Source organism: Molossus molossus, unplaced genomic scaffold, assembly GCF_014108415.1.
Source record: "Molossus molossus isolate mMolMol1 unplaced genomic scaffold, mMolMol1.p scaffold_m16_p_13, whole genome shotgun sequence".
Taxonomy (NCBI): domain Eukaryota; kingdom Metazoa; phylum Chordata; class Mammalia; order Chiroptera; family Molossidae; genus Molossus; species Molossus molossus.
This window is the reverse complement of record NW_023425348.1, coordinates 13,635,435-13,662,803: the sequence shown is the minus strand read 5'-3', so window position 1 is coordinate 13,662,803 and position 27,369 is coordinate 13,635,435. Positions and strand designations below refer to the sequence as shown.

The following is a 27,369-nucleotide window of genomic DNA, read 5'->3' as shown; positions in this document are numbered from 1 at the left end:
AATGAAATGTATAACCCCAATTTTTAATTAGAGAAGAGGGAATTAATCACCATCTAATGACTGTATTTAATTTCTTAAATGCAAATTTAAAATTCATATGTAAAATAATTAAGTAGTGCTTATCTAATTCCTTCAAATATAATGATGCAAGTTTAAATTAGCATTACAAAATAAAATTGACAAAACATATCCCACAAAAACTGGGAAATAAAACTCAATAAATAGTGACTTTTAATTTTATTATTATTATGTTCAGATAGAATGGGAGGGAGAGGAGGAGAGAGAGAGAGAAAAAAACATCAACATGAAAGGGACACGATGCCACCTGCATGACCCAACCCGGGCAGGGGACAAACTGCAACCGAGGTATGTGCCCTTAGTGCCCTTAGCGAGAACCAAACCCGGGTCTCTCTGGACTGCAGGCCGACTCTCTAACCTCTGAGGCAAACCAGCCAGGGTTTGAGTTTTAATTTTAAAAATTCAGAGAAGACAGAGGGCAAGATGGCTGCAGGGTGGCAGGAGACTGAGTGCCCTCGCTGCAGCCGCGGATCCACAGCTAACACTGCGCGGTCAGCTCGAAAGCACAAGAAATTGTCGCCAACGGGACCTATTTTCTCCAAGGAGCACTGAAGAAACAGCATAGAGACTGAGAAGAGGGGGAGTTGTGAAAAGGGGGAGCCCCCACAGATGGAGCCGGTGCTCAGCTGAGAGGCTCCCTCCCTGTGGGAGTGTGGGCTCCCCTCCCTGGGCGGGGACCTCCAAGAAGGAGAGCCCACACAGCACAGGGATCCAGGGGAACGCTGTCAACCAGGGAGGCTGCGTCTGTACCAGGGGAAGAGGGAGCCCACAGCGCTTGCTGATGGGTTGGATATGAAATGATTTGTGAGAGAGGCGTCAAGGACGCTGGGCACCTCTCAGCCTGGGCACCTGCAGCTTTGAAAAGACATGGTGGAGATGGTGGGGTGGGGCAGAGGAGTAGTCTGCTTGAAGCCTGTTGAGGCTGAGATGCCCACATGAAGATGGGACAGGGCTGGACACAGGAGTCCAGACTGAGTGGGAGGGCAGCACGCAGTGCGCACTGTGGGCAGCCCGTGGGAGAGTCGCCCCTCACCCCCGCCCCGGGTCTGACCGCTGAAGGCTGCAGTGCGTGGCTCCTGGACAGAAGGGCGGAGGGCTGTGCCCAGCAGCAACTCTTGCTTCCTGAAAGGCGCTGAACAGAGCCCCAGAGAGCAGCCGGGTTGTGGGGCGTGGGGAAGGGGGAAAGGATTCTCCCACCTCAAGTGCGTGGCTGGGACCCCTCACCCCACCCGAGAACTTGCAGGGACTGGCCGGTCCTGTGGAGTCTAACCCACACTGAGGAGTGGTGAAGCATGAGCAGAGCGGGGATTCTTGGACCCCACTTCACTGACAGGAGCCCTGCGGACACGAGCCCGCAAGGAGCTGGCTTTGTAACCCCTTCTTCTTGGACCTGTGTAGCAGGGCACCAGGTCCTTGCAGAGCAGGGACTGTTTTGGACAGCACCCCCTGGGAAGGGCTATCCTGGGGAGACAGGCGAGCAGGAGCTGGGCTTTGGACCACAATGTGAGGGCGGGTCCCCGCTCCTGAGTTCATCCAGGCAGTCTGGGAAGGAGGTGGAGCTGTCACCAGCTCCTGTAGGGGGGATCACCCCCTCCACCAGGACAGTGTGGATCAGCTCTCTGAAGCCTGGCACCACCTCTGAGTGCAGTGCAGTGGGGTCGGGAGAAGAGCTGAGGAGGACATTCCAAGAGTCAGACCCTCAGAGGGTGTTGTCTGGGACCAGAAGGAAGTGCTTAGCCCCCCACCCCCCCAGGGCTGGGAAGGCAACACATTCACCAGAGTCTCTTGTGATCAATCCCACTGAGCCCTGAGCAGCTGAAATTCTCCTGCAGAGAAGGCGGCAGGCGGCATCCACCCTGAACCTGCACCAGGCACCTTACGGGGACGAGTGCGGAGCATGTGCCAGAGACTAGAGTTTGGCTTGAAAGCAGAGATTAATTTCCCCTCACTGAGTGCCCCTGACGCGTAATCTCTAAGGAGGGGTCCCAGGAGCCCCAGCTGCGCCAGCCTGGCTCCACCCTGAAGACTGCCTTCAGAAGCCCCTGGGGGGAGACCAGGCAACCTGCGGGGAGGCGGAGCAGCTGACGGGCAGAGGTGGTCCGCAGACGAGCACAGATAGAACAGGGCGCCCAGAGCCAAACTTGGACAGCGCCTGACGTTGGCTGACACCTCCCAGGAGCCTGCATTCATCATGCAAAATAGAACTTGGGACCAGAGAAGCTGGCAGGACACTTCTCTTGGCTGGGTTTTATTTTGTTGTTGTTGTTTGTTCTTTCTTTCAATATTTCTTTACTTTTCCTTCGTCAATGCTTGGCATTACCACTGTGGTGGACAGCTCTGCCCTCTCTCATCTTTCACATCTAACGGCCTCCTTCCTCTTCCTACTGGTCTTCATTCCTGCCTTCACTTTCCCTCTCTCTCTTGCGTTTACCTTCACAGACCTTTCTGTCTTTCTTTCTTTCTCTGTCGTCTTGTCTGGTTTGTTGTTGTTAATTCTCACTCAAGGATGCTTTTTCAACTGATGTTTAGGGAGAATGGACATTTTTAGGGAAAGAGGGAGAGAAACACATCGATTGGCTGCCTGCTGCACAGACCCTGACTGGGGCTGAGGCTCGAGCCTGCAACTCAAGTCTGTTCCCTCGACCAGGTCCTCCGAGCCACCTTTCCTCCCCTTACTCTCCACCCCGATGTCTGCTCTCCCTTCTGACCTGTCAGAACGTGTTTCTGCCCCTTTCTCTGCTGGTCTTCTCTTTATTTCTTGTTTTCCGATAAGTAATATTATCTTTTTCTCCCTTTCTTGTTTATTATTCTTGTTCTCTTTCCTAATTCTCTTCTCTTTTGTGGTTGTTTCTACTGTTGTCAGGATTTTTTAAAAATATGTTTTTATTAATTTTTTTAGAGAGAGAAGAAGGGAGACAGAGATAGAAAAATCGATGTGAGAGGGAAACACTGGTTGGCTGCCTCCTGCACGCCCCCTACTGGGCATCGCGCCCACAACCCAGGCACGGGCCCTGACTGGGAATGGAACTGGGACCCCTCAGACTGGACAACTTCAATGGACTGAGCCACACCAGCAGGCATGTTGGGGTGTTTTGTGTGTTCCTGTTTGTTTACCTCTGTCAGCACCTGAACAACAGCTCACACGAGGTTGTGTCTGAGCCTTGGTGAGGATCCTGAGAGGAGCCCGCCCAGGAGAGGACAACAATCGAGACCCAGCTACAACAGGAGGCCCATGCAGACCACAAAGGGTTACTCCCAAAGCATACAGCTCAGCAGTGCAAGACCACACACAGGGCCCCACAGGGCATTTCCCACAACACCCCACCCCACAAAGACTGGGAGTCACAGCAAGCATATCTAATACACTGATACAAACACAAAGATATAACTAAAATGGGGAGACAAAGAAACAACACCCAAATTAAAGACAAAGAGGAAGTGGCAGAAAAAGAATTAAATGAGATGCAAGTAAGCAAGTTATCAGACACAGAATTCAGAGTAATAGTTACAAAGTTGCTTAAGGACACCAGCATGAAGCCAGAAATTATAAATAAGAACCAGGAAGAAATGAAGAATACTGTATCTGACATCAAGAACATGCTAGAAGGAATTAAAAGCAGGCTCCATGAAACAGAGAATCAAATAAGTGAATTAAAAAACAAGGCAGGAAAAAAAAACAACTCAGTCAGGAACAACAAAAAAATACCTAAAAAGCATGAGGACAGTTTAAGGAAACTTTGGGACAACATGAAACAGAACAACATCCACATCATAGGGCCACCAGAGGGAGAAGAAAATGAACAAGGGATAGAGAACCTGTTTGAAGAAATAATGACAGAAAACTTCCTAAACTGGTCAAGGAAAAAGCCACACAACTTCAAGAAACACAGAGGTACAAATCAAAATGAACCCAAAGAGACCCACTCTGAGATACATCATACTTAAAGTGGCAAACGTTAAAGACAATGAGAAAATCTTAAGGGCAGAAAGGGAGATAGTCAGTGACCTACAAGGGAGCTCGATAAGGCTGTGAGCTGATTTCTCAACAGAAACACTACAGGCTAGAAGAGAATGACATGAAGCATTCAAAGTAATAAAAAGGAAAGATGTAAAACCAAGACTACTCTATCCAGCTAGGCTTTCATTCAAAATTGAAGGTGAAGTAAAGACATTTCCAGACAAAGAAAGGCTAAAGGATCTTACTGTCACCAGCATGTACTGCTAGGAGTGTTAAAGAAACTGCTGTAAGAAGAAGAAAGACTAAGAGGAATATAGCCATAAAGAATAAAATAGCAATAAATAAGTACCTATTAATAATAACATTGAATGTAAATGAATTAAATGCTCCAATATAGGGTACCTGAATGGATTAAAAAACATGACCCATATATAAACTGTCAAAAAGAGACCAAACTCAGAACAAAAGACTCACACAGAATGGAAAGTGAGGGGATGAAAAAAAATTCCCACGCACATGGAAATGAAAAAGAAAGAAGGGGTAGCAATACTTGTATCTGACAAAATAGAATCCAAAGCAAAGGATAGAACAAGAGACAAAGAAAGCCACCACATAATATTAAAAGGACTGAGGATTAACCGTGGTAAACACATATGCACCCAATTAGAGGAGCAAACAAATGTATACAAGAGCTCTTGGAGAACTTACAGGGAGAGGCTGACAGCAATACAGTCATAATAGGGGCCTTGACCACCCCACTGACAACACTGGATAGATCTTCCAGACAAAAAAATTAACAAGGAAATAGCAACCTTAGACCACAAACTAGATGAGATGGATTTAACTGACATTAACAGAACATTTCACACAAAATCTGCAGAATATACATTATTCTCAAGTAGACACAGGACATTCTCAAAGACAGACGTCATGTTAGGACACAAAGTAATTCTCTACAGGTTCAAGAAGACTGAAGTCATATAAAATACCTTCTTTAGTGACAATGACATGAAACTAGAAATCAACTACAATAAAAACATTTAAAAACATGGAGGCTAACTAGCATATTTTTAAACAAAGAATGGGTTACCAATGAGATCAAGGAGAAAATTAAAAACTCCCTGGAAACTAACAAATATATACACAAAACAACCCAACATCTACGGACACAGCGTAGGCAGTCCTGAGAGAGAAGCCCACAGCACTGCAGGCCTCAAGATCAAGGACAATCTCCAATGAACTATCTAAACCCACAGCTAAAAGAATTAAAAGGAGAACAACAACAAAATCCCAGAGTAAGCAGAAGGAAGGAAATAATCAGGACAGGAGTGGAAATAAATGAAATACAGACTGAAAAAAAAAAAAAAATACAAAAGATCAATGAAACTAAGAGCTGGTTCTTTGAAAAGATAAATAAGACTGATGAAACTTTAGCCAGACTCATCAAGAAATAAAGAGAGAGGACACAAATAAATAAAATCAGAAATGAAAGAACTGAAGTAAAAACTAACACCATAATAATACAAAGGATTGTAAGGAAATACTATGAACCAACAAACTGGACAACCTGGGCGAACTGAACAAATTCCTAGAAACATACATTCTTCTGAAACTCAGAAAGAATCAGAAAACCTAAATAGTCCAATAACAACTAATGAAATTGAAGCAGGAATTTTAAAAAAAAAATGCCAGCAAACAGAAGTCCCAGACTGAATGACTTCACAGGGGAGTTTTACCAAACATTCGAAGGAGAACTAGCACCTATCCTCCTCAAACTATTTCAAAAAACCCAAGAGGAAGGAAGACTTCCAAGCTCTTTTTACGAGGCCAGTATAATCCTAATTCCAAAACCAGATAATGACATCACAAAGAAAGATCATTACGGGCATATTCCTGATGAACACAGATGCTAAAATCAACAAAGTATTAGTAAATGGGATCCAGCAACACATTAAGATCATACAAAATGACCAAGTGGAGCCCTGGCCGGTTTAGCTCAGCGGCTAGAGCAGCAGCCTGTGGTCCAGAGAGACCTGGGTTCGGTTCCTGCTAAGGGCATGTACCTCGGTTGCAGTTTGTCCCCAGCCCTGGTTGGTTGTGCAGGTGGCAGCCACTGGATGTGTCCCTTTCACGTCGATGTTTCTCTCTCTCCCTCCCACTCTATCTGAACAACAAGGAAAAAAAAAAAGAGAAAATGTCCTCAGGTGAGGATAAAAAAAAAAAATGACCAAGGGGATGCAAGGCTGGGACAATATTCGCGAATCAATAAATGTGATTGATATATCACATTAATAAAATGAAGGATAAAAATCAAATGGCTATATCAATAGATACAGAAAAAGCATTAGACAAAATCTAGCACTCATTTTGGATACTGTCAGCAAAGTGGGAACAGAGGACTCATACCTCATGGTAATAAAGACCATTTATGAGAAACATAAACCAACATTATACTCAATGGACAAAAACTAAAAGCATTTCCCTTAGAACAGGAACAAGACAGGATGTCTGCTTTCACAACTCTTAATCAACACAGTACTGGAATTCTTAGCCACAGTGATCAGACAAGAAGAAAAAAAGGCATCAAAATTGCCAAGAAGGAAGTAAAATTGTCATTATTCGCAGATGACATGACACTGTACATGGAAACCCCTACAGAATCCACAAAAAAAAACTACGAGAGTATATAAATAAATTTGGAAAAGTAGCAGAATAAAAAACTGACATCCAGAAATCAATGGCATTTCTATACGCTAGTAAAAATCTCTCTGAAAGACAAACTAAAAAAAAAAATCCCTTTTGCCATTGCAACAAAAGAAATTAGATACCTAGGAATAAACTTAACCAAACTGTTAAAGACCTGTACTCAGAAAACTATGACATTGAAAAAAGAAATACAGAAAGACAAAAACAATTAGAAGGGCTGTGGAGGGGCGGGCAGAGATTAAGCAAAGAACTTATATGCATAACCCATGGATCCAGACCACAGTGTGGTGAAGGCCTGGTGTGGGACAGGGACTGGGTGCAGGGGGCAATGGGAGAAAAATGGGGGACATCTATAATACTCTCAACAATAAATACTTAAAATAAATAAATAAAAGTCTATTATGCCATTAAAAAATATTTGGAGAAGACAGAAAGCAAAATTAACCATAACCAGAAGGACTCAACGAAAGACATCCACTTATCCAGCATCAAGCAGAAAGGACTTTCCAAGTAAGTGATTTCTTTAGGTAACTGACTTTTCATCGACACAAGTCTTTCCATAGACTTTTCAGCTGAACTTTTAAATGCATTTCTCAATTTAATTCCACCAGGGAACTCACTGTCAGTTATTTCACCACCTTTAAAAGGAAAACCTTTTTCTTTTTATACTTAATGGTCACAAATGCTATGATTTGGGGGAACTTTAAGTATATACATTTTCTTAAGGTTTTTTAGTTCATCTAGGCCATTGTGTCCAATTTATTAATCTCTTCCCTCTCAGGTGGCTTAGACATTTCTTTCAAACATATGCTTTCAATATTACCAAGATGAAAAGGATATTGTAATCAACCACAAATACAAGTTGCAGAAGATCATTATTTAGTTAAGACTTTTCACCTCAGAACTTTCCTGTGATGCAGGAGTCTGGCTAAGGGGCTTAATCTAGCCCACAAACTGTTTTGACAAATAAAGTTTTATTGAAACACAGCCACACGCACTCATTTATACATTGTCTATAGCTGTTTTTGTGAGTCAAGTAGTAAACCATAGGCTCCACAAAGCCTAAAATATTTACTGTCTGGTCTATTATAGAAAATGTTTGCTGATCCTTGCTTCAGGGTTTCAGAAAACAATGAAAAAACAGTAACATTCACCTACATTTGATTAACTGTACCACCTCCAAATGGTTTGAATGAGTCACCAGAGTTCCATTCACCTGCAAGAAAATAAAAATAGTGTATGTCAGAAACATTCTATCAACATAATGGGTAAGCTGATTTTAGGAATTACTGTACACACTATAACGAATTATAATGTAGTACATAGGGCTATGTATATATTAAAATATGTACATATTTGATTCAATATTCACTTTTACCACTATTCTGTAAGGTGTACTCAGCAACAAAATGAACTTGAATGCACAACAAGGCCTGGATTTAGAAGGCATTACAGTGTAATCACCTCGACAGACGACGAAATACACCACACAACAGATTTACAAACCCTTCCCGGGGAGGGCTCTTGCAACAGAAACTCTCTCTCTGCTTTTAATGACAAATTCAGTAATTTGTCAAAATCAGAATGCATTTTTCAAAGATAAAAATCACAAATATTCCCAAAATAATATTCAACTTACTTTTAGTTTCCCAATTATGACCTAATTTTCAGAGAGGCTAAATGCAGGTAAAAATATCAAACATGGATCTAATATTAAAACTATTTTTTTCTCTGATACAAGTAATACTGATTTTTATAACTTCAAATACTTATCAGTGTATAAAACAGAAGTGAAAGTATATTTATCATGCCCACCAGAGACGATCACTGTCAACCATGATTAATCCTTGAGACACTACTGTAGCACATACATACCTCATACTTAGTTACATATTAATAAAGATTATAATTGCCTTTTTTCTGCAAAAAAAAAATAAATACTTTATATTGTATTATGGATATCTTTCATTATAGGTACACACATTCTTTTTAAAAGCTGCAGATATGCCCGGCCAGTGTGGCTCAGTGGATTGAGCATCGTCCAATGGATCGAGAGGTCCCAGTTCGATTCCTGGTCAGGGCACAGGCCAGGCTGCAGGCTTGATCCCCAGGAGGGGCGTGCAGGAGGCTGTCGATCACTGTTTCTCTCTCACATCGATGTTTCTCTCTCTCTTTCCCTTCCTCTCTCTTGAAATAAAAATCAATTAAAAAAACACATTTAAAAGCTTCAGATGAAATGTAATTTTTTTCTCTAGTTCTCAGTTTATTCATATTTAGGTTGTTTATAATTTTTCAGTATGATGAAGCTGAAATTTCCCTGGACACATATCATTTTACCTTTGACACTTATTTCCTTAGATATGTTCCTAAAGGCAAAATTGCTGGTCAAAGGTTATATAAAGTATACAGCTTTTGATACATATTCACAAATTTCGATCCAAACAGATTTGACCTCATTTATACTCATGACAAGCTTATGAGAATAGCCATTTTACCAAACCCAATCTACCTAGTACACACTATCAATCTTTACAATTTCTGATGATCAAGTATATTTTCACCTATCTTTATCAGCGAGGTTGGACATATTGTTATTAATATATTATTTACTTCAATTACTTTGGGGAATTGCCCACTTTTCTATTAGTTTATTCTTTTCTTAGTGACTGAAAAGTGCTCTTTACAATTAAGAATATACTCTTTTCAAATCTTTTTTCCAAATGGTTCTTTGTAATTATGTTCACGGTATCTTTTCCTGTACAGTAATTTTGTTTCAAGTAATCACATGAGTCAACTGTCTCGAGAGTAACTACTTACTAATCCAGTGTTTCCTACCGGTCAAAATCCAAGGCCTGCTCTGAACCCTCTCCTGCGTTCCACGGACAGGTTACATCCAGACTAGGGTCACTTGCTTTCATTAATCCACCCCATGTCACCTCACATAAACCTATATAATTAACACACTTTTTTCATTAGCTCTTCTTATACCTTTGTAAAGTTCACTTGAAAGAATAATCAGTTTGACAAGTAATATATGCCTCCCCAATTCTAACAGTATTATTTTGATGAGAATTACTTCCTAAAAAATGAATATGGAGAGACATGACTGTCACAACAGTGAGCTACCTTCTTCTATCCAGGAACATATATGACTCCATTTATTTAAGCCTTTTATCATGTCTTTCTGTATAGGGTAATATTAACTTTTAAAGCCCACCAATCCATCATATGTAATGTGTTCCTTTTTACAAAAATATCAAAATGAGAAAAAAAAACACCAAAATATGGCTAATAAATGCTGTTTTTTTAAATTCTACTAAAAATGCTGTAATAGTCTTTTTCTTTACCTTGATGATTCGATCACCTGTCTGTACCCCAGCCCGCATGGCTGCTCCATCTGTAAGAGAAATTAATTCCTTAAAATACCACTTATTTGCATTGATTGATAATCTTCTTGAAAGAGAGGCAGCATAACAAAGCACTCAAATCCATGGTTTTAAAGTCAGACAGACTGAAGTTCAAATGCTGCCGCTACCACTCACTAGTTATATGACCTTGGATTGATTTTGTGTATTTTTTTTACTCTAAGCCTCAGCATCACCTATAAAATGGGAATAGAAAGTTCTGACCTCAGATTACAGCACCCAGCATCAGGTATTCAACATACAGTGACAACAGTAAAAGGTATTCTTCTTGTTTTGGAAAAAGAATAGATATTTTTGAGCCTATAACATCTGCTTAATCTGTCTCTACCAAAATATCTCTGAAGAAATAATATTCCATAAACTTCTGTAAGTCATGATGCATAAAGTATCACGACCAAAGAGTCACATGTTGTCTAAAACTATCAAGTACAAAGAAAATCAACTGGAGGAAATGCAAACTGACACTGAAGACACGTAAGCACCATGGGCCACGTAACCTGCAATGTAGATGGTTATTTTATTCTGGGCCACAGATTTCATTTACACTTTTCTATTCTCGCTCAGTTTGCTCTCGAGTGACAAGACAGTTTTAAAAAATGTCTTGCCTTCTTTGACAGACTGTACGAAGACTGGATTGTCTCCACTAACCGTCAGCCCAAATCCATTGTCGTCCTTCTGAATGACCACACAGCGCTGAACAAGACCTGCACAGGGGCCACAAGACAGAGAAGGGACAGAAAAACAGAGAAAAGACAATCATTACACATGAGTGATGAACTGCATTCTTTCTAAAGAAATACAAGGTTGCACATGGAACCCACATATAGAATGAGAGCACTAACCCAGGGAACCAAACAAACATAAGAACATCACAAAGTCATATCACTGGCTTCCCAGAGGACAGGTGGACTGGTATTGCGCCAAGACTAAAAGCAGCTACGGCCAACTGGAAAAGATGAAGTACCGAGAGGAGACAGTTACAGAAAAGCCTGTTCGCATCTATGCCATTATCTGTGATATAAAATCCTCCCCTAGCACCCTGTATTTGGTGCTGTTATTGGTGTTTAATCCCACCCCACCCCCAAAAGTCAAAACATTTTGGGACGTTAGGCTAGAAGCAGTCGGTAAACTCTAGAGAAATCCAATCTCACTCTCAGACAAACAGACTATAGAAAGTAGATGCAGAGCACCTGCAACTCTTCTCCCGAAAAAGAAAAAGAAAAGAGTTCAAAGGGAAGACAGACCTTAGCTCAAAGAAAAAATAAACAGAAAGGAGAAAAAAGTAAAAAAGATCAAGAAAAGAATCTGTGAGCTCAACCAATTCTTTTCTCTCTTTCATATGTCGACCTGATTCCTATCTATAGGAGAATTTATTTTCCTTCTCGTTAAACAGCAAATGAAAACTGTCAAGGCAAAGTGAGCGAGGACCCCGTTCAAGGAGTAAGGACATCCATACAGAAGAACCCTGATTAATGCTCAGCTGTTTTATTATGGCTCAGATATGAAGACAATGAACTCTGTGTTGAACAAAGAGTTAACACATACTTTCAACTTTACAGAATCTAGTCCTTTCAACAAAAACCAATATATAGCCCTGGCCTGTATGGCTCAGCACCAGAGGTAGCCAGTTCGATTCCCAGTCAGGGCACATGCCAGGGTTTTGGGCTCGATCCCCACTAGGGGGGCTGCAGGAGGCAGCAGACTGATGCTTCTCTATCATGGATGTTTCTCTCTCCCTCTCCCTAAAGTCAATAAAAACATTTTAAAAAATCAATATATAAAATACATGTAAAATAACAAGAATAATAATGATTGGAAAATATTCTTCAAAATAAAGATTTTTATACAGAGCCATAATCTTTAACAAAAGGTATGTTAAAAATTGCATATTTTTAATATACATATAAATCTATATATATATATACATTTCTTGCTGTTAATAAAATGTCACAAGTATGTGAGGCTACTACAGATGAAAGACTAAAATAACTACATCCCAGCATGAAAAATATGAGCCTTAAATTTTGTTTGTTTGTTTGTTTTTTAATCCTCACCCGAGGATATTTTTCCATTTTTTGTACAGATAGAGTGGGAGGGAGAGAGAGGAAGGGAGAGAGAGAGAGAAACATCGATGTGAAGGGACACATCGAGTGGCTGCCACCCGCACGACCAACCAGGGCCGGGGACAAACTGCAACCGAGGTACGTGCCCTTAGCGGGAACCGAACCCGGGTCTCTCCGGACCGCAGGCCGACGTTCTAACCGCTGAGCCAAACTGGCCAGGGCTGAGCCTTAAATTTTAACTCATAACCCTATACAAAAATTAACTTAAAGCAGATCATGGACCAAAACATGAAGCTAAAATCTGTCATGAGAAAACACAGAAGAAAATCTTCAAGACCTTAGGGTAGGCAGAGATTATTTAGAATGGAAAATGTACCAACTATGAAAAAAAAAAAAAAAAAAGGTAAACTGATCTCAAAATTTAGAACATCTGTTCTTCTAAAAGACACTAAGAAAATTAAAAGACAAGACTCGGACTGGGAAAATATATTCACAAAACAATTATCTGATAAAAAACTTATATCCAATTTTTTTTCTTTTTTTAAAATTCTCACTGGAGAGTATTTTTTCATTTATTTTCAGACAGGGAGGGAGATCAACATGAGAGAGACACATCCACTGGCTGCCTCCTGCAGGACCCCAAACAGGGGTCAGGGGCTGAACTGCAACCAAGGTACGTGTCCTTGACCAGAATCGTACCCGTGACTCTGTGGTCCGTGAGTGACACTAACTGCTGAGCCAAACTGGCCAGGGCCAAATTATATCTCTGAAAAACAACTCTACAATTAAAAAATGGAGGACATTGCCCTGCTCGTGTGACTCAGTGGTTGAGCGTCGACCCTGCACCAAGAGGTTGGTTCCCAGTTCGATTCCCAGTCAGGGCACAGACCCAGGTTGTGGGTCGTTCTCTCTCATCGCTGTTTCTCTCTCTCCTTCCCCCTTCCTCTCTCTCTGAAATCAATAAAGGGAAAAAAATTTTAAAAAAACAAAACAAAAACTGAGCACACCAAGTGCGGGCTCGATGTGGAGAGCTGGATGCTCGTGGGTGCTGGGGGTGTGAAAGGCAGGCTCTGAAGGGCAGCCCAGAGACCTCAGAGAGCATGGATCTGCACATGACCCCGTCATTCCCAAGGGGAATGGAAACGCGTGTCCACACGAAAACTGCCTGACAAATGTCCATAGCAGTTTCTGTTCATAAAAGTCCAAACTAGAAAATAAAACAAGAACTAGTCAGACTTGCACAAACGTGCTGAGCAAGAGACGGCAGGTACAAAAGACCGTGAACGCCGCAGGGCGCAGCGTGAAGCAGGCAGAAGGCAGTGACCGTGCCCAGGCAGCGGCCGCCTAGGGGCAGGGCCGGGAGGGGACTGCAAAGGAGCACTGAGGGTCTGGGGGATGGGAAATCCTGTGTCTCACTTAGGTAATGGACACATGAGTACATCCGTCAACATTCACTGAACTGCACGCCTAAAATTGATGTAAATTTATTTTATGTAAATTGTACATCAAGAAAGCTGATTTTCAACATTAAAAAATGTGTTACCCCTCAACTCAAGAGACTACTAAGTACGAAACAGCGTCTGAATTCACCACTCTCGAAAAATAGTCAATTGTAATGAGGGCAGAGGAAAGCTATCCAATCAGAATTCAACCTTCTCCCTTTGTTTACTGTTGCTTCCTTTCAGTAACTAGGAAAAACTGTTAAAGGAATGAATGCAAATACATAAAATCAAGAAAAAGTGCATTCTTTATACATTTCTCATACAGAACACAACAGATAAAAACCGAGAACCTCACAACAGATCGAAAGAGCAGTGTTTTATAGGAATCCTAAAAAGGCTGGTTTTGAAAACATAAATATTCAATGTCCTTCTTTACATAGTTATTTGAAATTTCAAAATGAATTCTATACTGTAACTTTAAAATCAAAACAACTGCAACACTGAATATACTTATTTTCCACACTGTACCCATCTCTCCCAGTTCTCCCAAGAGCTGAACGCCAGCGAACTAAAGATTCCTGACGCAGGAGTTCACGGTGCTGAGCCAGGGGCAGACTCCTGTCCGGGCTGCTGGGAGAACAGGTGCCCTTGAAGCAGGGGGTGAGGAGAGTGAGAGGGAAGGGCCTGCATATTTGCGTGGTTTACTTTAACATGCAAACGTAAGTGATTAGCTTAACGCCTGACGCGTACAAAGGACTCAGACATTTTAATTATTATTTTATTATGAGTGAGGGTAGGGTGCCCTTGGATTTTCCTGATCAGAAATATACCAATTAAAAATCAATTAAATAGATTTAAAAAGCTGTGGTACATTTGCACGATGGAATACTATGCAGCTATAAAAAAGAAGGATCTCTTACCCCTGGAGACAGCATGGAGGACCTGGAGAGTATCATGCTAAGTTAAATAAGCCAATTATAGAAAGACAAGTATGACATGATCTCATTTATATGTGGAACCTAATGAACAAAAACAACTGATGCACAAAATAGATCCAGAGACATGGGAGCAGGGAACAGACTGACAAATCTAAGAGAAAAATGGGGAGGAAGGGCAGGAAGAGCTTAACCAAACCCATGGACACGGACAACAGTGCAGTGAGGGCGGGGCTGGGGAGCAGGGTGGAGGGTCGGGGGGAAAGGGGATATCTGTAGTACTTTCAACAATGAAGATACATTTTAAAAAAATCAATTAAAACACTTGGTGTTTATAATAAACTCCTATCATTTTTGCAAATTCTACTAAGGATCATCCTCATTTGTCTTTGTACTAATTTTGTTTTGCTTTAACAGAGAAGCAAATTAGTTTTAAATGGGGCAGGAAGAGAGGAGAAATCTTCCTGTGACTGGTAACTCCATTAGATGAGAGGTAACAAATTCCAAGAAACGAACCACCTCCTCTCAGAAGCTCTTCCTGAACATCCAGGAGAGGCCCCGTGAGTCCCTACCCCTCCACAGCACACCTGCCTCCTGCTGCTCCTTCCCCAAGTGTGCCTCCCCCGAGGAGCAGGGCTCTGCCCCTTCCCTGAGTGTGCCTCCCCCGAGGAGCAGGGCTCGCCCCCTTCCCTGAGTGTGCCTCCCCCAAGGAGCAGGGCTCTCCCCCTTCCCTGAGTGTGCCTCCCCCAAGGAGCAGGGCTCTCCCCCTTCCCTGAGTGTGCCTCCCCCAAGGAGCAGGGCTCGCCCCCTTCCCTGAGTGTGCCTCCCCCGAGGAGCAGGGCTCGCCCCCTTCCCTGAGTGTGCCTCCCCCAAGGAGCAGGGCTCTCTCCCTTCCCTGAGTGTGCCTCCCCCGAGGTGCAGGGCTCTCTCCCTTCCCTGAGTGTGCCTCCCCCGAGGTGCAGGGCTCTCCCCCTTCCCTGAGTGTGCCTCCCCCAAGGAGCAGGGCTCTCTCCCTTCCCTGAGTGTGCCTCCCCCGAGGTGCAGGGCTCTCCCCCTTCCCTGAGTGTGGCCTCCCCCAAGGAGCAGGGCTCTCCCCCTTCCCTGAGTGTGCCTCCCCCAAGGAGCAGGGCTCTCCCCCTTCCCTGAGTGTGCCTCCCCCAAGGAGCAGGGCTCTCCCCCTTTCCTGAGTGTGCCTCCCCCAAGGAGCAGGGCTCTCCCCCTTCCCTGAGTGTGCCTCCCCCAAGGAGCAGGGCTCTCTCCCTTCCCTGAGTGTGCCTCCCCCGAGGAGCAGGGCTCTCCCCCTTCCCTGAGTGTGCCTCCCCCAAGGAGCAGGGCTCTCCCCCTTCCCTGAGTGTGCCTCCCCCAAGGAGCAGGGCTCTCCCCCTTCCCTGAGTGTGCCTCCCCCAAGGAGCAGGGCTCTCTCCCTTCCCTGAGTGTGCCTCCCCCGAGGTGCAGGGCTCTCCCCCTTCCCTGAGTGTGCCTCCCCCAAGGAGCAGGGCTCTCCCCCTTCCCTGAGTGTGCCTCCCCCGAGGAGCAGGGCTCTCCCCCTTCCCTGAGTGTGCCTCCCCCAAGGAGCAGGGTTCTCCCCCTTCCCTGAGTGTGCCTCCCCCGAGGTGCAGGGCTCTCCCCCTTCCCTGAGTGTGCCTCCCCCAAGGAGCAGGGCTCTCCCCCTTCCCTGAGTGTGCCTCCCCCAAGGAGCAGGGCTCTCCCCCTTCCCTGAGTGTGCCTCCCCCAAGGAGCAGGGCTCTCTCCCTTCCCTGAGTGTGCCTCCCCCGAGGAGCAGGGCTCGCCCCCTTCCCTGAGTGTGCCTCCCCCGAGGAGCAGGGCTCTCCCCCTTCCCTGAGTGTGCCTCCCCCAAGGAGCAGGGCTCTCTCCCTTCCCTGAGTGTGCCTCCCCCGAGGTGCAGGGCTCTCCCCCTTCCCTGAGTGTGCCTCCCCCGAGGTGCAGGGCTCTCCCCCTTCCCTGAGTGTGCCTCCCCCGAGGTGCAGGGCTCTCCCCCTTCCCTGAGTGTGCCTCCCCGGAGGTGCAGGGCTCTGCCTGTTCACAGCCTCACTCAGGGCCTGCATATGTTCTGCACAGAAAAAAATGTTTTTAAAAATTGCTAATAAATTAATGAAAATTGGAAAAGTAGAGGAGTCTAGGGATGGATGAAATCTCAGAAAGGGAGGTGCTCTAAGAGGGAGAAAAATCACCAGCACACACGGAAAACCCTAGCAAGTACGCCCAGGGTTCCAACTGCTCAGATCGAGTAAATGTAATAGGAGTCCCTCAAAATACTGCACACCTGTTTTCTCCAATTCAAAACTGTTTAGCCTGGTAACCATCCCTTTAAGTCTCACATCAAGAGAAGGTGAGGAACAAGCATAAGGATGAAAAAGGAGACTGTGCACATCACCTTCATCCTTCTCCTCTGTGGGACCCACTACCGCGTCCATTTACTAACAATGTAATCACTACTGTAACATAGAAAGTACTGGGCCAATACAAAGAGAAAACATCCCTTATATATACAGCCAATTCAGAATCTATGAAATTCAAAATTAATACCGTTCTGTCCTGTGACTCTATGCCATCTACATAAACTTGGACAATTAACTGAAAACTATTCTGTCATCATTCAAGGTTCAGAAATCCAGCCTCTCAAACACTCAGATCATGTTCCTTCCCACGCAAAACCTGATACAATGCTTTTCCCTCTTCTTGAGAGTGGTGTTCTTCTAGCTGCAGACCAGACGCTGCTCTAACCGGCACACAGAACGAACTCACCTCAGCACGGCAATCACAATATGACTAAACGACGGTACCTTTGAACGTCCTCCTGGACACCCACAAACACCCACGTCTCTGTTTCAGCAAATGCGTCCTGGCTGCTGCCTGGCAGCTCCGAGGGCCAGGCCGCGGCCGTGAGGAGCGCAGGGCGGCCAGAGCCTCTCAGGAACGGCGGCCACGTCCCTGCTGAGACCAGACCATGGCACAGGGAACAGGCCCCACCTGCTATTTTTTTGAAGAAAAAATAAAAGCGAACCCCTAACTGCAAAAGAGCCATTTTCAAATTATGTTTTTTACTTTTTCTGATTTTAACAAACACACATAGTCTATGGTCTACTTGGTTGCTTTTGCTAAACGACTTACTGTCTGGTATAAAGATCATTAAATATAATCACGTACAAACGTGCTTCTCTCTCACATGAATCCCTGGGAGGCCACCGAGGAACTGCTAGGGCTGCACCCAGTCCTGTCCTGACGAGGACGTGCTCACCAGGTCCGGCCACGGGGCTCCTCTCTCCTTGGCCCTCTGTGGCAGCTGATGCTTCATTCTCATTGCTTTCAGAGCAGATAAAGACTTTTTCCACGGCGTATTTTTTACTTTATTTATTTATTTTTAATTCTCACCCAAGGATATTTTCCATTGATTTACAGATGGAGTGGGGAGGAGGGAGAAAGAGAAGGAGAGAAGGAGGGAGACAGACAGAGACTGAGAGAAACGCTGATGTGAGAGACATACCACTTGGTCGTCTCCCGCATGACCCCGACCAGGACTGGGGATTGAACTGCAACCGAGGTACGTGCCCTTGATTGGAATTGAACCCATGACCCTTTGGTTCACAGGCCGACGTTTTAAGTGCTGAGCCAAACTGGTCAGGTCAACAACTATCTTTTATTATTAGTTTTTTCCTTTATTGATTTTGGAGAGAGAGGAAAGGAGAGGGAGAGAGAGATAGAAACATCGATGAGAGAGAACATCGACTGGCCGCCCCCTGCATGCCCCCCACTGGGGATTGGACCCACAACCTGGGCATGTGCCCTGACTCGAAATCGAACAGGGGAACTCTTGGCGCAGGGTCGACACTCAACCACTGAGCCACAATGGCTGGGCAACAACTATCTATTTCTTAAGTAGATATAAAGTATTAGTAAACTGGTGTGTATCTCTGTTACTGTACTTACCGAAATGTGTTGCAATTCCTTCTTTGTACTAGACTGTGACCTCCAGGAAGCAGGAACAGGCTCCCACCGTCTTTGCATGCCTATCACTTACAGTGCAAGGCACATAACAGGTGCTCAATGAATATTTACTAAGTAAATCTGAATGTATTTACATAAGATATATCTTAAATAAATCATACCCAATCACCTTCCAAGAAAAAGTAAAATCACAGCTCTGAAAACATGCACAGCAGAGAAATGCTCCTGAGGACACTGCTCTTCTGCCCCGGCTAACTTCTGACCAAGACCATCTGATTCCCAGCTATTCTAATACAACTCCTCTGGTTCCAAACACGTTTTTCTTTATTTCTTGTTTTTTAAGGATTATGATATTTCACCAGGAAGCTCATAATAGGTATCAGGCTTCATGTCATCAGTGAAAAAAAGATGACCTATCAATTTTACATTAACACTATCCTTTCCTACATGTCATTTTCTCTTTCTAATAAAGGACTTTTACTTCCCTTTTATAATGATGTGGTAGGTGAAATCAACATAAAAAGATCATTTCTTACTCAAGAGGTAACTATCAAGAATTGTATTTTGAAAATGAAAAAAAACTAGGTCTTTGTAATGTTTTGGAGTGGGGAAGGGAAGAAATCATAAAAAGCAATTCAAGAAAGGTGAGAACAGCCCGGCCAGTGTGGTTCAGTCGGCCCTGCACCAAGAGGTCACCAGTTCGATTCCCGATCAGGGCACAGGCCCAGGTTGTGGGCCCGATCCCCAGTGGGGGGTGTGCAGGAGGCGGCCAGTCCATGTTCTCTCTCATCAATGTTTCTATCTCTCCCTCCCTCTCCCTTCCCCTCTCTCTAAAATCAATAAAGGGAAACAAACAAAAGGTGAGAGCGTTTCACCACACCACCTTCCTGAAGAAAAGCAACAACCATGCTGTCCAACAACAAGCCAATGAAAATGGTCCGTGAAAGCAGGAAGATGACTGCTCCGCCTTCCACTCCACACTCACTTCAGGGAGCGCACATTGGTCGTTTCTCACCTTTGATTCTATGACACGATCAAGTTTCTCTAAGTCTAATGTCTTCAGAATTAGCTTCAGGGAAGGGTGAGTAGAAAGACCAGGTGCAATCTCATAAAAACAGCTAATTTTTCAGTTGTTGCTAGACATACGTGTTTTATGAGCAAGTCCTCAGATAATCCTTTGATTAAGAAGCTTCTCACCCTGGCCGGTTTGGCTCAGCGGTTAGAGCGTCGGCCTGCAGTCTGGAGAGACCCGGGTTCGGTTCCCGCTAAAGGCACATACCTCAGTTGCAGTTTGTCCCCTGCCCTGGTTGGGTCGTGTGGGTGGCAACCACTCGATGTGTCCCTTTCACGTCGATGTTTCTCCCTCCCTCCCTCCCGCTCTATCTGAACAAAATATCAAAAAAATGTCCTTGGGTGAGAAATGAATGAATGAATGAATGAATGAATAAATAAATAAATAGAAGCTTCTCAATTTTAAATGCACAATGATGATTGCAAGAGGAGCTTTAAGTCCCTAGTGTGCTGATTTTATTCTTTTGACTCTTACTACCAACAGTTAAGTCTCTTTTCTAAGTTACATTTTCTTCTACCTTAAAATTTTTCAGAAAAAATCCAATTAAAATGAGTCAACATTTTGTTCCGCCAATTCTCTTGACTAAAACACTCATCTCAATGTCAACCATCACTCCATCAAAGCCGAGCGAACGCCTCCAGCTGATGGGAGATGGAAGGCGAAGATGAGCACAAACAACAGACACCAGGCGGGTGCAGCCGGGCAGATGGAGGGAGTCTGATGGGGTAACCTTTCAAGACGACGGAAATGGCATGAATAAAGAAAGAACAGCAGCCATACCCAGAAATGAAAACCTGGAGTGTCTGGTACATTTAGGTGAAGAGTGAATTAAAGTAGAACGATAAACTAGAGACAAGTTATAGCATATCTTAATAACTATTAGTACTTCCTAGTCCGGCCAGTGTGGCTCAGTGGCTGAGCGTCAACCCTGCACCGTGAGTCGCCAGTTTGATTCCCGGTCAGGGCACATGCCCAGGTTGTGGGCCTGATCCCCAGTGGGGGGGCGTGCAGGCGGTGGCCAATCCATGTTCTCTCTCTCTCTTCCTCTCCCTCCCTCTCTCGAAAATCAATAAAAAAAAAAAATTATAAAAATAATAACTATTAGTACTTCCTAGCAAATGAATGTCCAAATCCTTACTTTAGCAATACTAATCTGACCAAATATACAAGAATGGAGACTAGAAAGTGAATCAACGTGAAATCAAAGTGAAAGAAAGTTAAGAGTCTATTAAAATATTCTAATGAATAATGAAAAACTGAACTCAGCAGAGGGGAAGGAACTCAGCAGGAAGGGATGAAACGGTGTGGCAGTCCTCCGCGGGGCCTCGGGCAGTGGGTGCGCCAGGGCGGGCGCAGGAGGAAGCACACTGAGGTGTGGTCCTGGAAGGAGCACCAACAAGCAGGAACATCAAGAGGAGACGATTTCTAGCCACAGGAAACAATGGTGGATTTCAGGTTGGCCTGAATCTGAAGGACGGTTAGAGTGAACGTGTTTAGCAAACAATTAAAAATATAAAACTGGAAAAAAAAATACGCAGGTCATAACAGCAATCAAGTAAAGAAAAGACGAAATCAGAAAGAGGAAAGAACCAGACTGATATCATATCGCAGAAGACAAAGAAAGGCTCCGCATGGCAAATGCTCAGAGAGAAGGTGGCACTGAGACACTCAGATGCCAGGTCGAATGGTTCACCTTCCGGACAGCGCACTGGTGTCAGGTTCCACAGGTAACACGTGAACGACTGACAAGGACACAGGAGGTTCGTGCTGTAGGACGCTCTTTGCAACGTTGAAGAGGAAAACAGAGTAACAACTTGGTGACAATAAGAATCAAATCAAGAACTTTCCTTTTTACAGATATGAGACGCTTAAGTGAGAACAGAAACATGGCGGGGGGAGAAGAGGATGAAGGGGGATAAATGGTGATGGAAGGAAACTGGACTTGGGGTGGTGAACACACAATATACAGATGATATATTATAGACGTGTACACCTGAAGCCTATATAAATTTATTAACCAATGTCACACCAATAAAGTCAGTAAAAATATATTTTAAAAAAATTAAAAATATGTAAAATTTTGAAAAATATCTGCTGAAGTATCCAAACCAGGATGTCTCAGGTACTAACAGTTCGCCTCTGTTATAGACTATATATTTGTGCCCCCCCCCCCAATTCATAAGTTGAGTGAGCCACAGCAAGCCAGGAGAGGAGCTAGCACCAGAACCCAACTGTGCTGACTCCCTAATCTCATACTTCAAGCCTCTAAAACTGTGAGAAAATAACTACATTTCTGTTACTTAAGCCAAGTGTCCGGTATTTTGTTATAGCGGCCCCAGCAGACTAAGAAACCTTCAAAAGGCATCGCTTGCTTTCTTGTACAAAATATGATCAGCTGGAATCTATCCATGAAACCAAGACAGAAGTAGGAAGAAGTAATGCAACTCAACATTCCCTTGTTCAATCTCGTATACCCCACAACAGCCACAACATTTCTCCATTACAATATGAATAAAAAAAAATAGAAAATTAAGTATCATTAAAATTGCAGATCAAAAAATACATCTGTATATGAGCAATAGATTCCAAAAGGCACAGAGTGAGAAATAAGGAAATATGAAATAAATATTGACCTACTATAACAAGTAGAGATGTCAATACAAAACACTTGGTTTCCTTTTAAAATGAGAAAATTCATCTATCTGATAAAACAGCTCTAAAAATGGTCTAGAAAGTTTAAAATAAATAATTTATAAGTGCCCTGGTCGGTTTGGCTCAGTGGTTAGAGCATCAGCCTGCGGTCCAGAGAGACCCGGGTTCAGTCCCCACTAAGGGCACTGGTTGCAGTATGTCCCTGGCCCTGGTTGGTCGTGCAGGAGGCAGCCACTCCATGTGTCCCTTTCACATCGATGTTTCTCTCTCTCGCTCTCCCTCCAACTCTATCTGAACAAAAAATGAAAAAATGTCCTCGAGTGAGGATAAAAATAAATAAATAATAATAACAATAATTTACAAGTGAACAAATGGCTGTGTGCTAAGTACCAGCTCCCACAGTGAGAAGCTAACATGACGAGAGACCCGCACTGGAGCAGAGTCACCAGCTGCCGTGTCCTCCTCTCGGCTCCAGCGTGTCCGCGTGTCCGCATGTCCCTGACTCCCTGGAGCTCAGTTACCTCACCCACGCTGACCGAGCAGTTTTCTATTCACACAGGTGATAAAATACTGGTGATGGCCAAGTTATTTAAGTTAAACTGCTAACTCAGTTCTGATAAGCTCCTCCCTCTGTGAGTGAGGACTCGTGGCTCTTTCCAAAGAAGGTATTTCAAGGGTTCTCATAAAACAAACACACAGAGAATCCTCACCTTCCTTTCCTAATACCACTAAAATGTTGCTATTACTACCAAGCCAATGGCACGTCTGAATGAGAGTTACTATCACGAGAATATTACTATCCAAACCAAACAGCAAGTTTTCATATGTACCTATCACCTTATTATCCAAAACAAACATCCTAACATCTTAAGCAAACAGCAAAGCAAGCTCTTGTGCACGTACCACAGATCCACAGATCTGGGAGGGGGGATAAAATACAGAACTGTGCACGTACCACAGATCCACAGATCTGGGAGGGGGGATAAAATACAGAATTGTGCACGTACCACAGATCCACAGACCTGGGAGGGGGGATAAAATACAGAATTGTGCACGTACCACAGATCCACAGACCTAGGAAGGGTGATAAAATACAGAATTGTGCACGTACCACAGACCCACAGACCTAGGAAGGGTGATAAAATACAGAATTGTGCACGTACCACAGATCCACAGATCTGGGGGGGGGGGGGATACAGAATTGTGCACGTACCACAGATCCACAGATCTGGGACGGGGGATAAATTAGAGAATTGTGTACATACCATAGATCTAGGAAGGGGAGGGAATAAAATACAGAATCACAGAGACTACTTGAAATGAACAGGGCTATAAAGACAGTGTCCCCATTCCCAAGGGGAGCATAAACCACAGCAAACTCATTACAGAGAACAGAAAAAAGAGTCTCGAGAAACTCAGAAGCTATTTCTTACTTACTTGGAGCCCAACACTTGGGAAGAAAACACAAGCGTGACCTGGGCGTGGCGCATATCTGCCGCTAAGCTACTGTGGAGGGGTCAGCTGCATCGGAAAAGTGCCGTCGCAGACCCAAGTGAAGAGCCATGTGCGTGTCTGACAAAGCAGCTCTTACTCTATAACCCAACACGAGGCCTCATGAGAGTGCAAGTGTCTGACATTATGGGCGAAGTGTCAGGAGATATAAATTATAAAATGTCTTCTAGGGTTAGGAACAAGTTCCTATTTCCTGTCATGTTATCAAGCTGTACCTGGGAAAAGCTTCAATGTGACAGACTTGGCTCTATTAGAAAAGACAGTTTTCCTTTGATGCCAAATTTGGAATCTTCTGCGGGGGGAAAAACCACTTCTTGCTCTTTCAGAGATTTTTTTAAAGTCTTGGTTCCAGGCCCTGCTTCTTTTATGCACTTTTCTCAAAAAAACTAATTAGATGTCAGAACAAGGAAAGATGAAAACTTAAAACTACGCAAAGAAACAGGAAAAATATGTATGAACTTCTCAAATATGGTTTATAGTATCCTTGGAAGACAGGACATAATCTGGAGATACTAGTGTTTCAATCATCTGTTATAAAAGTTAACATTCTGGTTAAACCTGCTCTTTATAAAGATTATTTTTAAAAGGTGCCATTTTGAAATTTTCCCATTCAGAACAAGCTTTGGAAAACTTATCAAAGGCATAGGCAAATTCCTCAAGTTACAAAAATAAAATTCTTTAGGTATTTTTGCTGCTGTGGATAAATTATACAAGAACAGCATTTTCCAGAAGATAGGGAGATTAGAAATAAAGAAACAGCCCGGCTGGTGTGGATCAGTGGTTGAGCGTCGACCCACGCACCGAGAAGTCGCCGGTTTGATTCCTGGTCAGGGCACAGGCCCAGGTTGTGGGCCGATCCCCAGTGGGCGGCATGCAGGAGGCGGCCAGTCAATGTTCTCTCTCGTCGATGTTTCTATCTCTCTCTCCCTCTCTAAAATCAATAAAGAAAAAAAAAGGAGAGAAACAAAACATCTCTTACCCTTTGCAACAGCATGGAGGGACCTGGAGAGCATTATGCTGAGCGAAATAAGCAAGTCAGAGAAAGACAAGTATCACAAGATCTCACTTATCTGTGGACTCTAATGAACAAAGTAAACTGATCAACAGAAAGAGGCATGGAAACATGGGACAGACCAACAAGCCTCAGAGGAAAAGGGGGACAGAAACAGACTGACCAAGGAACTTATACGCACAACCAGTGGACACAGACAACAGTGCAGTGAAGGCTGGGGCTGGACGGAAACCAGGAGGAGGGGGCCAATGGGGGGGACACCTGTCATACTCTCAATAATAAAGATTTCATAATTAGCAGTTTAAAAAAATAAAGAAAAATAAAGAAACCAATAAGAACTGCAAACACACTGCATCACACTGACGCTGTACTTAGAGGGAACGACCGAAGTCCACGCCCTCCCTGCAAACGGCACGGGAAGAAGGTGAAGGGGAAGAAGGTGACAGGAATCCCAGGCGGGTCTACGGAGGGACTCCCTACAGAGATCGTCACCCTCACAGGGCAGAATGAGGGGAGAGGAGCAGCGCGCCCTGCCCCCACTGCACAGTGTTAGTCTCCAGCAGCCGGAGCCCCATCACAGCCACGCCCCGCCCTCCCTGCAGCAGACCCCATGCGGAGCAGACACAGGAGCTGCGGTTATCTCAACGGGAACAGCGTGAAGCAAGCGCAAAGGCCAGGCTTGGCCGCTGACAAGCTTACCGTGCACCTCGGGTCTACTCTCCTCTGAGCTAGACTTTGTCTTCTTGGAGGAGCTATCTGCACAGGAGCGGAGAGAAGGAGAGAGATACGTACATGGAGACCAATGTAAAGGGGAATCCGTGGGGGGAAAGAATGAGTCATGGTCAAATTAAACCGTGCAGACATAAAGCATGAACGTCACAGGCAGCACTGGAGAGGCATGTGCTCAGGGAGCCGGGCCAGGCAGAGACAGGGACCAGTGGCTCCACTCATATGTGGAGTTTAAGGAACAAGCTGAGCCACTGAGCAACAGACAGGCAGACTCAGAGTCAGGGGGCAGCTCTGAGGGTGGAGAGATCGAGAAAAGGAAAAACAGAGGGAACTTGTGGACGTGGACACAGACTGGTGGCGGGGGTGGAGGGACATGAGCGGAGGTGGCAGAGGGCGCCGAGGGACAGAAGGTGATGGAAACAACGAAATAAACAAATTTTAGAAGATTTACCAAAGAAAAGAGAGTGCAAGAGAAGGATGCTCAACCAAACATGCGCACAGACACGCGTGGGCAGTCTGGCGCGGAGGCACGAGAGGCTGTGGGCGCCAGGGGGGCACTGCAGCCTCGGCCAGCCTGCCGCGGCACAGACCACAGAGGGAGCTGGTCCAGCAGGGCCTGACGCTTCCATGAGTGTGTGCGGCCTCATCGGCAAGACAGCAGTCAACACAGAGGCCTCTGAGCGCCATGATGCCAGATCAGGCGTCAGAAATAAAGTTATCTTTTCATGGGCATCCAGAGTTACATGTTACGTACTCCCACCGCCAAAACCTGCTAGGTTGATGGTCGAAGTTTCATTTTTACCTACTATCCAAGATGCAGGTAAATTATTAGCTATTTACTTCCTATTCTTTCCTTCCTAGATAATAAAAATAAAAGCATAAAGCATATCAAACACAAAAAAGTACTTACTCTCTATTAAAAATTAAAAATTTTGTTTCTGCCCTGGCCAGTTTGGCTCAGCGGTTAGAGCGTCGGCCTGCGGTCTGGAGAGACCCGGGTTCGGTTCCCGCTAAGGGCGCGTACCTCGGTTGCAGTTTGTCCCCAGCCCTGGTTGGTCGTACGGGTGGCAGCCACTCGATGTGTCCCTTTCACATCGATGTTTCTCTCTCTCTCTCCCTTCCTCTCTCTCCCTCCCACTCTATCTGTACAAAAAATGGAAAAATATCCTCGGGTGAGGATAAAAATAAATAAATAAATAAAATAATAAAAATAAAAATTTTGTTTCTGAATGAGAACAGCTAAGCACACATGCAGTGTGTGTGCTGTCACTCACGACTGCACAGGTGTGCACAGGGTCACACGTCCGTGCCCAATTATGAAAACAAAATCATCGAGCAATTTTTATAAATTTACATACTTGGTAAATGTGCAAGGAGAAAGAAACAGCCTATATTTTACAAGAGGAGCTCAAACTATATGTATGAATTTTGACTGTGAACAGTCAAAAGTCACTTAACATGGAAACTCCAGGGAAGAGCCACACCACCGAGGCTGAAACACAGCTGAGTTCAGAACACCTCTGACAGAAGACAAAGGGAGCTCTTCCTCTGCTTCCTCTGAAATGGGATGACAATTAACTCTAAAGTTGTATTTATCTACTCCAGACCTAAATTTTTAAATGACTACGGAAATTGGTAGTTGTTATAGACTTGATTTTATGATTGGTTCGTACCCATGATTCATCATCATAATACTAAGTTCTTGGTCTTAACAAAATACCCAATTATGATATAAAAACCATTTCCAACACCATCACTATATTTCCATAAACACCCTTTACAACGATGCTTCCATAGCACTGACATTAGAAATGTTTGC

The 27,369-nt window shown here is 44.1% G+C and overlaps 1 protein-coding gene across 1 annotated transcript in view; it reads right to left on the bottom strand.

The window, feature by feature from the left end:
* Positions 1 to 27,369, bottom strand: part of ARHGEF12 (Rho guanine nucleotide exchange factor 12) — a 117,113-nt gene that overhangs the window by 67,126 nt on the left and 22,618 nt on the right. The window contains exons 4-7 of the mRNA XM_036260064.1: positions 25,521 to 25,577; positions 10,773 to 10,871; positions 10,090 to 10,139; positions 7,901 to 7,958 (exon numbers count right to left, since the gene is read on the bottom strand). Of these exons, the coding sequence (XP_036115957.1) occupies positions 7,901 to 7,958; positions 10,090 to 10,139; positions 10,773 to 10,871; positions 25,521 to 25,577 (264 nt within the window). The remainder of the gene's footprint in view (positions 1 to 7,900; positions 7,959 to 10,089; positions 10,140 to 10,772; positions 10,872 to 25,520; positions 25,578 to 27,369) is intronic.